Source organism: Labrus bergylta, chromosome 9 (genome assembly GCF_963930695.1).
Source record: "Labrus bergylta chromosome 9, fLabBer1.1, whole genome shotgun sequence".
Lineage (NCBI taxonomy): Eukaryota > Metazoa > Chordata > Actinopteri > Labriformes > Labridae > Labrus > Labrus bergylta.
In genome coordinates, this window is record NC_089203.1 from 28832931 (window position 1) to 28846023 (window position 13093).

General features: G+C 42.0%; 1 protein-coding gene across 2 annotated transcripts in view; it reads right to left on the reverse strand.

The window, feature by feature from the left end:
* Positions 1 to 3933: 3933 nt before the first annotated feature.
* glrbb (glycine receptor, beta b) overlaps positions 3934 to 13093 on the reverse strand; it is a 33274-nt gene continuing 24114 nt past the window's right edge. For both annotated transcript variants that reach the window (XM_020645093.3, XM_020645092.2), the window contains 3 exons: positions 11909 to 12061; positions 8151 to 8443; positions 3934 to 5063 (listed from right to left, as the gene is read on the reverse strand). In XM_020645093.3, the coding sequence (XP_020500749.1) occupies positions 4767 to 5063; positions 8151 to 8443; positions 11909 to 12061 (743 nt within the window). In that variant the 3' untranslated portion in view covers positions 3934 to 4766. The remainder of the gene's footprint in view (positions 5064 to 8150; positions 8444 to 11908; positions 12062 to 13093) is intronic.

A 13093-nucleotide genomic window follows, 5' to 3' on the forward strand; every position in this document is an offset into this window, starting at 1 on the left:
GAAATCAAATCATATTGTTTTATTGTTCTCCAAATAACGAGTCTTACTCTGACAGTCTTAAAGGAATAATCAGCGACTTTTTGATCCAGTAGGTGTCGCCCTTGAACGCCAGCATGAAACCAAAAAAAACTTCTGTATTGGCCACACCTCCTCCATCCTGAAGCCTCCGCTCTTCTACAGCGACACACCTCCAACCCCTCTACACTCGCGTTCACATGGAGGAGTTATCAATTAGAGTGCACCATATTTAAGCACCATTAAGCACACAAAATTGTCCTTTGCTCGAGCTGCAATCAACTGTGTCCTGCATTGTTGTGTTAGCATGCTAATGTTAGCGCTCTTTAGTTAGCTTGTAGCTCCATAGAGCACATAAATTGACAGAATGAGCGTGATCTAAAAACTCTTACTAACATCCAAATAATCAGTGAGTATGTTCTTCTTCTTCTCTCTAGTTCTTGACTAAAACAGCTTTTATACACAAGGGGAGGAGCCGGCCGTCCCGTCCATGTAAACGCGGCTCTGACAACAACATAGCCAGCGGGACTCGAGCTTCTCCCTCATTGTAGACAGTCATGACTCAGAGATACATTTACACAGGATTCCTGCTTATTTATGTGTAAAATGTTGCACATTCTTCCTTTAGTTCTGTACTTGGAAGATGCAAAATGATGATCTCATCCCCTTCGGTCGAAACATTGATTGTAGTATATTTGAACAATTTTCTGTGCTCCACCTGTTACAGTTTGCTGACTCAGTTTGCTGTTAGGGACAGGTAATAGTTTTTTTGGACCAAGGTGAAGCAAATTGCAAAACCATACATAAGTCAATGTGAAGACGCAAATTTGCGCCGGGGAATGTAAACGTAAATCAATTGGGGTGGCTGTGGATCATTCCAATAAATACATTTTGAGCTCGGGTTACTGAAGTTCCTCAGAGTTCCCAAGTCAGAGTTCTGACTTTAGGCAGCTTTCTGGATGACGTATCCGACTGTCATCTTGGAAATTCCGACTTTCGAGATCAAATGGGACACCCCATTACTACAAACCTCCTCCTATGCAGAGCCCGTTTTTCATTGGATGTTGACTTACATTTGTAGTTTCTGAAATACACACATCACATCATGATGTGATGCTTTTAATCCACGTTAATCGAGAAATCCTTGTTTTTTTTTCTGATAAGATCATTTCATTTAAAGAGGTGTATTATTCTGCTTTTTATTGAGAAAACGAAAAGGTTTACGCCGTCCTTATCTATTTCTGGGACTTGAGGGTAAGGATGTAAAAGCACAGCAGTGACGTGTGAAAGCCTTGTTCACAGTAAACAAGCTTCCAATAAACCCTGTGGCCTCTCCTCCCCCACTGTTCCTCCACTAATCATTGGCTGACTGTCAGGGTGCTCTTCTCGCCGGGCCGGGTGGCGTCGTGGTGAGAGGTCGTGTTGGATTAGAAAGCACCCTGTGTGATATAGGTTACTGCACGGAGATACTAGCAGGGTGCTGAGATGTGGGGGCGGACACACACACACACACACTCTCACACACACACACACACACACACGCACACACACACACGCACACACACACACGCACACACGCACACACGCACACACACACACGCGTACACACACACACACACCCGCGCGCGCACGCACCTACACGCACACGCACACGCACAAGCACACGCACACGTACACGCACACGCACACACACACACACACACACACACACACACACACACACACACACACACACTGACACATGACTTATGCTCGTGACACGGGTGTGTTTTTCAGAAATCCACCGTCATGGTGCTGTGAATTAGTTTTTCCTTCATCATCAGTTCTCTTTTAGCCGATGCATATTGAAATATTTCTTGTATCTATAACTCGTCAGATCAAAACAGGAAATGTAAATAGATTTTTATCACTTTATAGCTTCTTCAGGTTAAAATTAAGAATTAAATGTAATTTTAAACTCTGAACTTTTAGGTTTATTTGCTGGAAAATGTACACATTTTGCAATTAAAGTAGGAAACCTCCCTAAGGGGGCCCCATCTGACAGCACTCACTCTTGTTACCATGCTGAACTCTGGTTTGAGGGCCCCCCAATTGATCTTTGCAGAGGGCCCCAACAGACTCTAGAACCGCCCCTGGAGAAAATTGTTAATTAAATAGTAAAAATATGACCCAACGAAAAAAAAGTGACGAGTAAACCAAACAACACTATTTACAAAGCAACAAACCTCTTACAAAAAGAAATAGGATGAAGTTTATTATTAGGCTATTTTTCATATCCCTTGACAACAATAACACAACTATCTGTCAGTAGTTGAGGAAGTTAAAAACATACATTAGATAACAGATATAACAAGGCAGTAACATCATTTTCTCTTCTTTAGACTTATTCAAATTGTTTCTAAGTTTGAGTTATTTTGTATTTACATCATATAACACAAATCATTTCTGGCTGTACCGTTATCCTCAGCCTGCTCCTTCATCTGTTTTTTCTCCCAGGAGTGTATTTCACTCCCTTATTACGTCCAACAAATATTGATCTGGCCTTTAGAGGGCACTGTGGCGCAGAATCTCTCTCGTTGGAGGTCCAGTCAGAGCTGAAATCAGTCTTTAGGTCGCTCAAAAAGAACCACATGTAAATGTATTTTTCAACCTATTAAAAAAAACAAAAACTTCTGGCGATGACTCATGTCTGATCTGTGATGTTTGAGGCCTTATTCACTCGAGCCTGGTTCAGTCTGACTCACATTTTGTGTCTGAGGCAGGTGTTTATAGTGACAGACAAAAATTCATTCCCATGTCTGTAACCATGGCAGCAACAGAGAGAGAGAGATGGAGAGCAGAGGTAGAGAGAGAGAGAGAGAGAGAGTTTTGTTTTCTGTGCTCACCAAAATAAAAACCCTCACAATGACAATTTAGCTCTCTGCTCCTTATGCAATCCTGAGGCCAATGTGCCTCAAAACTTATTTATATTTAACCATTTGTTGTCATGGCGTTAGATCAGCGTCTATCTTGCATCATTAAGCCAGAGACAGATTTCATGTGAGAAGTCTTGCAATGGTAGTCAGGGGTCATTCTCCCCCGAGCAGGTTTGCATGAATAATAATTGACCTGGTTTGGTAGATTAGAAGAGGTCAAGACTCCGAGGAGGATCCAGCTGTGTTGTTGTGTGATGTGCAGGGTACATGTGGGTCGAGCAGAGCAGATGCTGAGGGTCGATTTTAAGTAAAACAGCATCAAAATATACAGATGTGTGTGGATATATGGGGCCTTCACAAATGCTATGTTATATAGCCATGACCACCCAGACAGTGGGGGTCCCCAATATCTGGATCCCTGCACCAATGCACCACCTTACCATTGCGGATGTCGCCTCTTGAACTGAGGGCTGATGGTCCCTCTCCTCTTCAGGGGCGTGTCCAGAGGGGTGGCCAGGGGAGGCATGGGCCCCCCCTAGAAATCTGATTAGCCACCCCAGTTGCAATCCCAAAAATCCTAAACTATGAGGTGTGGCTATAAACCCTGTCAGAGGTGGGACCTACGTTGAAACCAATTATTAGTGTGTGTGTGTGTGTATGTGTGTGTATGTGTTACTCTTGCCATCTGAACCAGGGACACCAGATGGAAATAAGCTAGTTAGCTAAATCAGGTACAAAGCATATCTTCTCTTCTGAGACAACACTGTCCCTTATTCCAATAAACGAATAAACTAATAAACTAAACTAAACAAGGCAGGCGGATTTGAAATAAAAAAAGAGGGTCTGCGTCCGCTCATTGGAGAACAACACAGAGAACAAGGCAGCTACTTCACTGACTTTGTGGCTGATTTTGAGTCATGTTAGTCGGACACAGCTTTAGTCAGTCAAAGCTGCACTCCGACTGATTCCTTTTAACGTCACAAATCCACTTTCAGTCACAACAACCGGTGAAAAGTCATTTAATTCTTTGCTTGTAAATTTCACAAACATGGCCGACCCTCACGGGCGACCCATTTACACAAGGTGGAGGATGTCAAAAGTTACAGTGTGATGGGAGTGGCAGTGTCACATGACCATCTGGACAGGAGCAGAGTGTTGCAAACATCATGAGTTAAGGAGTGCGGCAGTGTCACATGACCATCTGGACTGGGAAACAGTGTTTCACATAATCCTCTTCATCTTCTCAAGAGCAACTCATAAGAATAATCAATCTAATGACTTCATATATTTACTTTTTTTAAAGGCTTTATCTTCATATACATGCTTTTTTTTTAAAAAAAACATGCAAAAAATACACTTTGCATTAGAGCATAAATAAACTGTGCTTTAACTCAGAACTTTAGGACAAACACCCGCTCTGCAAGGGCAGGAAATTAAAAAAGCTATTTTATAGATTAGATATTTTACTTTTATAGATCTGTGTGTCTTCTGCTCGCTCGTTACTCAATCAATCTTAGTGGATTTGTCTACACACCATTCATCACAACAGCTATATCTGCAACCCTGTCGGAGCCTCTCGAGTACCATTATCAATAAATCAAGTTTTTCAATACAAGATGCTATATTTCCACTTAAGGAAAAGAAAGTTGTGATCATTTTGATACAATGATGAGTGGATCTTGTCATATAAAGTGTAATAATAATAATTCATAGTATATTTTTTATGAATAATAATTCATTTTTAATTTTTTTTACTTTTGTAAAATATTCAGCTCATCAAAGCACCCACGTGTGTGATGTTTTAAGGGTTAAAAATACAAGATCATTTCAAGGTAATCACAAGTATACGGACCAGTAAATGACATTAAAGAAGAGGAAGGTGAAGGGGAAGAGGGCTCGGGCGTATAGGTCGACTCGTTTAGCCGCCGAGGGGATCACAGGTTTCGGAGGAGGGGGTTTCTTGTTTTTCTTGGACTGGGATTTGCCAGCACCGGCGCCCAAATCGATCGGCTTCCCATAGCAGTCAAAGTTCGACAGTTCAAAGTCCCGCGGGAGCGAGCCCACGATGCTGAAGTCGTTGGTCCGCAGGTCCGATTTGGAGGTGCACACCTTCTTGCAGCGAGTCTCGGCCACCTGGGTGTTAAAGAGATGAGGGTGAACAGGATGGACTAAAAACAGTCTGCAGCAGTGCATTTATCTACTACTATCTGGAATCCATACACCAGGACACGATTAGACTGAAAGTCTGTGAGCGTGCCGCCGGCTGCCCCTCAGGATGTGCAGCCTCAACAAAGTTCTTAAAATCTGAACTGATGAGGAGCAGAGTGGGATTACTGCGCACAGAGCCGAGACTAAAAATGATGATCATCCAAATACTAATCAAACCGTTATCTTAAAATACACAGGAAGGAGCACTCCCTGGACTCAAAGCAGTGTTGGTTTTAGTCACTCTGGATAGGGAAACATGCAGTCATAGAAAACAACACTTAAAGTCTTTCTTTTAAAACTGAAATGACTTTTTATTTTCATGGCATTGTCCTGTAGCTCTTGAAGCAAACTTTGACGTGTTTGGCATCAAATCTTCTTCAGGATCATGCCATGAAAATAAAGGCTCTTTAATTGTTTAAAAAGAGAGAGTGCCTAAGAGTTCTTTCATGTCCTAATTATTGGATCGCAATCTGGTTTGTTCAGTAGAGTTTTAAGCTATTTTTGGGGCCTTTTTGTCTTCATTGGATAGGACAGGAGGTACATGATATGCTGGGAGGAGGGAGAAGCCCCCTCCCCCCAGCTACATATATATTTGAGTCTATTGTGTATGCTTGAGATGGATTAGAGAGAGGTACAGATGTAATGATAGCTTTACACCACAACAACAAACAGCCACTGCTGACCATTTCTATTGACTTTGTGCAGCTTTTTCAATACCTCTCTGTAATGGGACAAAGTTTGAGCTTGCTAAAGTCTCATTTGAAATGTCAAAAATATATTTTTTGAGTTTCTCTGACAAGAAAGCTCAGACTCAGGTAAGAACTGAGTATTGACACAAAACAACAATCCCTGTTTGTTTGTGCTTGGTTAACATTTAATGTCTTTTCTTTTTAGATTCTTTATAGGTCGACCAAACTGCACAAATCAGTGTAGAGACTTTTCTGACTCTACAATTATACAAGAGCCCTCTGAATTCTCTACTTTGTCTGACTTCTGTTGGATGCATAAAAGTGTGTGTGTGTGTAAACAGTAGCAATGAAAGCATGGCGTCACATTCACTGTGTGAAACATTTAAATGAGGCCCTTTAGGATTGTTGGATTGAAAACTGACTCCACTTTGAAAACCCAGTAAAGGATCTGTTTGATCCTGAAGCTTGGACAGAAACAACAACTGTTATTTTAAGAGAAAAAAGGCCGGTCTTTGGAGCCAAATTTAGATGTACTTTGTGCTTTACAGTGTTGCCTAATTTGGATGTTCTCTTATGCCCCGGTCTTGAAGCCCATCTGCACTCTGCATGCTATCCCAGTGGACAACCGGTGCTTATTAGATCTATCAACAGAAGGATGTAGTTTAATGTCATCCAAAAATCCCTTTCATCAACGTCCCTGAAGGCCTGCAGGGTGAACAGGATCTAATCAGACTATGGCTGCTTACTCACTGAAGTCATTAAGCTCATTAAGGCTTCATTATTTCGATTTGGTTTTGACAAGAAAACCCATTAAACCTCAATGGAATAATGTAATCCTCTAAACTCAAATGTGGTCCTAACTAACAGAGCTAGAGATAAATTAATTCCAATTAGGCCAACAGTTGGAAGAGCCGACGACTTACAGCATGCCCGATGTTCCTGTGAGTGTCTGACTTGAGTTCTGTCCGAGCTTTGTTAGTGTGTGATCCAGACTTCTCTACATTTTTAGAAGCGAGGACCCTATTGAAACTGAAGGAATTATTCTTTGCACAGATTATTTGGGGGCTTTAACATGCTTGAAAACTCACCAAACTTTGCAAAAAGTTCAAGAGTAAGTGAAATTTACGTGTGGAAGTGTTTTGGCTTAATATCTCATGGGCGCCCCCTAGAAATTAAAAAAAAATTCTCCCTATAGACTTTTTTTTTTTACCTACATGCATGATATTTTATATGCATATAAAACATGTCAGGACCTACATAAAATCCTCTTGCACCCATAGTCAAAACCCAACATGACAGCCACCATTTTTGAAATTTCTAAATCCTTCCTAATTAAGACCCGAGCACCGACCTCAGAGCGAGGACCCTATTGAAACTGAAGGAATTATTCTTTCCACAAATGAATCGCTAATTTGGCGTGTTTTGAATGTAAATAAGATCTGTATGCCTCGCTGCTAAATAACTGCCTGATGTCAGATCTGAAATATGCATTTTGTCATAGTACAGTATAGCCCTGTTTCCACCAAACAGTCTGGTTTGGTTCGGTACAGTTTGGTACCGTAAACCCTGACCTTGCTTGCGTTTCCACAGCGAACAGTACCCTCAATAGGTAGACGGGGTGTAAGCCCGATGGTGAAAGCTGCTTCAACTATGTAAAAGTAGTAGAAGTCTTAGTAATAAACACCATAGCAGTGAGACACAGTGTAGTTGACAATAAGTTCAACGTTCAACCTTTAACCAAAGGACAACAATGGAGGACGTCCAGCAGAGGTCTGCACCTCCGAGGTCGTCCATGGGGTGGTGCTACCGACTGACGTTAGTCGCAAAGAAAACAACAGCCTTGAAATCCACGGGGTATTTAAACACTGTCAAACAGGAAGTGAAGATTGTTTAGACCAATCAACCAACTGCAGTGCGTCTCGCTCCAGCCTTAAGGCTAGGATCAGTATACCTAGTGACCCAAAAGAAGGGTAGCAAAATAGTTGGACCGTACGGATTGGTTATTTTGGTTTCATTCACAATTGGTTGACAGTGGAAAGATCAATGAAGGCGTACTGTACCAAACACAACTGAACCGGACCGCTTGGTGGAAACGGGGCTAAAGTTACTGTAGATTAGATGGTACTTTTTTATTCATGTCAAACTGCAAAGTGAACACAAAGTGTCCAAAAAAGCACCAGCAATGAAATGTTGTGGTGTGTTTGACATAACTATTTATCTTAAAAGAGCAGGTTTGCTTGAGCACATGCAGACAGCTATCATTATAGTCCACTAATTAAGACACACAAACATATACAAAAGTTATCAAAGCAGATGTACTGACATGTAAGGTGCTGACATGAAGTGGCGTCCCTCCCGTCCCGTTGACCGTGTTGTTCTTGGTTGCAGGAATCTTTCCCGCAGCTTTATCCTTGGCTGCCATCTTAATCTTCTCCGCTTCGATACGCTTAGGGCTGTTGAGCATCACTTGAACCACGGCGTACTCCACCAGCGAGGCAAAACCAAACAGCAGGCAGGCGATGAGCCAGATGTCGATGGCCTTGACGTAGGACACTTTGGGCAGCTCTGAAGCCAGCGAGGTGCACTCGGAGGACAGGGAGAGCACCGAGAGGATGCCTTTACAAGGAGAGGAGACAAGTGACCTTATCAGTCATAAAGTAAGAGGAAGCTGGATGTGAAACACACAATTCTAACTTCAATCGCTGTCTGTGATATTTTTCATACTACTCCCAACACCAGTAGTTTCTTTGGGTGGTTTTTGAAACAATGCAAGAGAGGAATTTAATGTTCTTTAATAACTGGGTCTACTGTGGAGGCAGCTATGTGTGAGCAGTCCTGGAGTCCAGGACACATTTCCCTAAGGGGATGATGAAGTGTATCCTATGCTATGGTATCATATCGTATGGTGTTGATTGGTATGAACAAACAGAAGCCAAAGAGAAATTTACCAAAATGTGCTAGTTCTAATCCAAACAGGAGCAGAGATACAGGAAAAAACTAAAGACTATCTGACTATCTGAATGACTTAAACTGGACAACAACAACTTGGACCAGTGATTTAATGTCATCCCCAATAACTGTATGTTCCAGTTTTGGATAGTTGGTGCTTTGGATGCATTTTGGAGTATTGTTGATCATTATCCAGCTCCAGATAGTTCTGATGGTGTTACTATAATCGGCAACATATGCCGCTAACTTTGGTCAGTCTTTATTGTGTCGGTTAAATGTTTGTTTCCACTGTGAGGGAGCCAATAATCCATCCACTGATTGGAGAAAAAAATGGTTAATTTCCCACTAAGAGCTCGAGATACTGACCAAATGTCTCTTTAAATATAAACTGTACAGAATCCGATCCATGCAGAGAGGACTACAACTACAACTCCATGACCGTTCTTTACGTCTTATATCAGGTCATCTCCAAGAGCTCAGACACTCTCTAATGATCATGAATGTAAATTGTTTTTATCTCTGATTGCTAACACGATTACAGGTTAGCGATCCCCTCTGACCTGCACAGGCACCGGCTACATCACAGAAACTCCAATGACTCCTCTGAGGGTTTTATGACCACAAATGACGGGCTTCACTCCCCTCACCTACTGTAATGATTCTTTAGAGAGATAATAAATACAAAGAGATGACCGATGGGGTTTGTCTCCACGCCTCATTATGGTCACTCATCAAGGAAGAGTTCATACAGGGTTCAGGATCAAGACTGCTCCTTCCTCTCTGGAACAGAGCGTTGAAGAGAGCGTCGTCAAGTCTGAAACCCACCTATTATGTATGAGCAGAGGGAAACATGAAAGGTGGCGATACTGAAATAGCTTTGTTTCCCTTGTTCCCCTATGACACACTCAGCTGCATGTATAAACTTGCTCTTTGATTCAGACTGTTTCTGTAATGCAATTGTAAACCATTGTTGGGGTTACCTTTAATATTTCATCTATCTGGAAAGAAAACAGTAAGCACATAAAAACACAGACTCCCAGTTAACACAGGGAAACACACACACATGCACAGCACAGAGCAATAAATGAGAGTAGTCCCACACCTGGGTGTCGACTGACCTGGACTGATCCCATTTAGAGAGGAGTCAGAGGAGGCTTCCAGGAGGAATCGGAGTGATGATGGGATGAAAGTGGTGATAAACAACTGGAGGGAGGATGGAGAGAAAGGAGGTGGTGGAAGACTGGTTTGGGATAAAAAAATGATTATCTTAGCCATGCAGCCCTGCACACACAATGGTGCCCGTGTGATGCTGTATGTGGATGACACTGACATATTACACACAGGTTTAGTTATCGGGGAGGAGGAGAAGTAGGAGGTGGAATGGACATTTTTTCCAACTAGCTTATGAACCTTGTTTAAGAGGTTTGTTCCCCTTATCCATCATGAAAGGTGAAGTGAAAACTGAAAGTGAGAGGGACACTGGAGATCTGTTTTATACCTGCAATTCCAACATGGAGTAGTACCAAACCCTTTCAGCATCCCCTCAGGCTCACAGTCCAGTTATCTAGCTCGACCTATTTCAGTTTGGGCAAATTGTGCTCCTCTGTGGTTGAGGGAAAAACAGCCCTGCTCCTCATGCCCCTCAGCATATTCTTCATTAATTGGGTTAAAAGGATCAGGTGTGCCTCGATGGCCCCCTGAGTGTCAACTGGCTCTCCCTGTCTCCTGAAAAACCCTTGATGCGCAGAGTGATTTGCATAAGAATTTACCAGAGAGACAAGAGCCTGATGTCATTTTCCTTTCATTATCAAAGCCTTGTCCCTGCATGATTTAAACTTGACTATAAAAAAAGTTTGTTAAATTTTGGAAAACTGTGTCTGTCACTAACAGGCATGAAAACACAGATGAACAGCAAAGTGGCTAGCTACTAAACCAAACCCAAAGGGGCAGTATGATATATTTTAGACATTTGGTTATTAGATATGATCGAGTGTGTTGGCAGCTCAATGACCGACATGAACACCAAACCTATTAGGGTCCAAGGGTGGTCCTGAAATCACCCACTACTCATCATATAGTGAACGATAGGGCAGTCGACATTTTTTGTGCTGTCTTAATTATGAGTGAGGGTTATTATACCCTATGTAGTGGAATCTGTTGTTACCCATAATGCACTGTGAAAAGAAGGATGCAACCAATGGTCACTAATCAAGCAGTATGTACCATCATGCATTGCGGTGCAAAGCTTTTAGTATTATTATTGATTATTATTAAGAAAATACACTCAGTATAATATTAGTTATTAATGACATTTTTGCCATTATTTACCGTATTATTGATCCTCGGCTGCACCTTTTAAACGTGCATCCGCAGTGAAGTCATTATCAGTGGTTGTCACGATGGAGAATAGTGTCATTATTCTGTAACCGTAGTTCAGTTCCTAATATTTTTTCTAGGTAGTAGTTATTTTCTATGACAAGTAGTGGTCACTTTAAGAAAAAAAACATGGAGTTGGAAACAGGAAGTTGTGATCAGAAAGTACAGGAGCCACATTGCCAAGAGAACAGCCATCGTCCAACTGCTTGTTTCCATCCGCGATCATCTGCAGCTCAGTGGACAGACAGTGGTGTCTTTATTGTGATGGAGAGTTCACTATGTGGTCCACTATATAGAACTCCTTATGAATGGAGAAGTGAGTAGTCAACAAGTGTGATTTCAGACAATCCAATGACTAAAACAATAAACTAGCTATATGAAGTGATTTATCACTCATACAACAACACTGGACATGGTTCCATGCTTGATAGATAAAAGTCCTTCAGGATGTCAAAGTGATTGATAATGTCGTGATGGGGATGATTGGGGCCACAGTGTCAGTGATCCTTAAAAAACCATAAATCCTACTACGGTTTTCGTTTTATCTACCATTTTCTTTTCCCCATGGCTTTTTACAACAATACTTTTCACACTTACTTACCTCCATAGCATCCACACTCTTTCATACATCTTTTGTTTTATCCCACCAACCATACGCTCTATCTGCCCTGGTTGAACACCACAAGGACTATCTACAGATCAAATGGATTGGTAAACTTCAGTGGCAGATTGCGGGATTGATTAAGTCATCCGTACCCAAAGGTACCCTGGCAGCACTGGCATCAGGGTTGATCCAGAAGGACAGCCAGGAGAGGACTACGATGAGCAGGGTTGGGGCGTAAACACCCATCATGTAGAAGCCAACCTGTCGCCTGAGAGTGAAGATGACCTCCACACAAGTGTAGTACCCTGCAAGAAGAACAAGTTCAAACACCATTAGATAACCAAAGTTAGTCATCCAGTTAGTCTTAAGATTTAAAGATGAGAGGTAGGCATCGGTATATCCAGCACTGGAATCACAAAGTGGGGCTTCTTCTAAGTTCATCTAAGTCCCGACAAACTCGCGTCGACTCAAATGAATGCATTTGTGCAAGTTTGGCAGCATGGGAGGACTGTGGAAAATGTTGGGTCGTTCATGAGTTATTGCCAGTGGTACAACAAGCATTTTAGTCAAACAACTGTAAATAACTTAAATGAATGAATTGTATGCAATGTTGGCATTTTTTTGTTTATTTCTCAGAAGCAATATATTCTGAATTAAACAGATACCGAGGTATAGAACAAAGGCAACATGATAAATCAATAATCAAGTCGTGTGATCTTCAAGTGAGCAAATGTTTTTTTGTATCTACCTTCTTCTGCGTGAGTGCAAAGCCAAGCGAAGCTGAGCACAACATTTGTAAAAGAAAAAGTGATGATAATGAAAGAGAAAGGTCAATGGGCAGGCGGCCTTCAACATCAATTTGGCTAACTTAATGCTGTGGGACCTGTTCAGCACTCAGACCAGCACCCCAAAAATCTCTGATTCCATGATCATGCATGACTTTAAGTGGACTGGAGCATGTCTCTTTCAACAGTGCAACATTCAGAAATGATAAATTCTTTCCAATCCATCTCTGCTGGAAATACGGTTTCCATTAGTCGGTTTACACCAGTATGGAGAAAGCACCGATACCCTTCAGACCTCCTACAGTGTGGAGTGGATGAGCTGAAGTCATATTTAACCAGCCCAGGGATCTCTGCAGTGAGCTTAATACAGCATATAAGAGTTCGCCTGTGTCGCAGAGCCGGCTCCCACCGTTCGCACACAGAGGGGATCTTTGTGTCTGGCAAAGTTGCCATGACAACCTGTTAAAAAGGCTGACTCATTGCCAGTGTTGAGCCTCCAAAGTGTGAGAGCACTAAGGTCATCCCGACTTTGTTGGCTGATAGAGGTTTTTC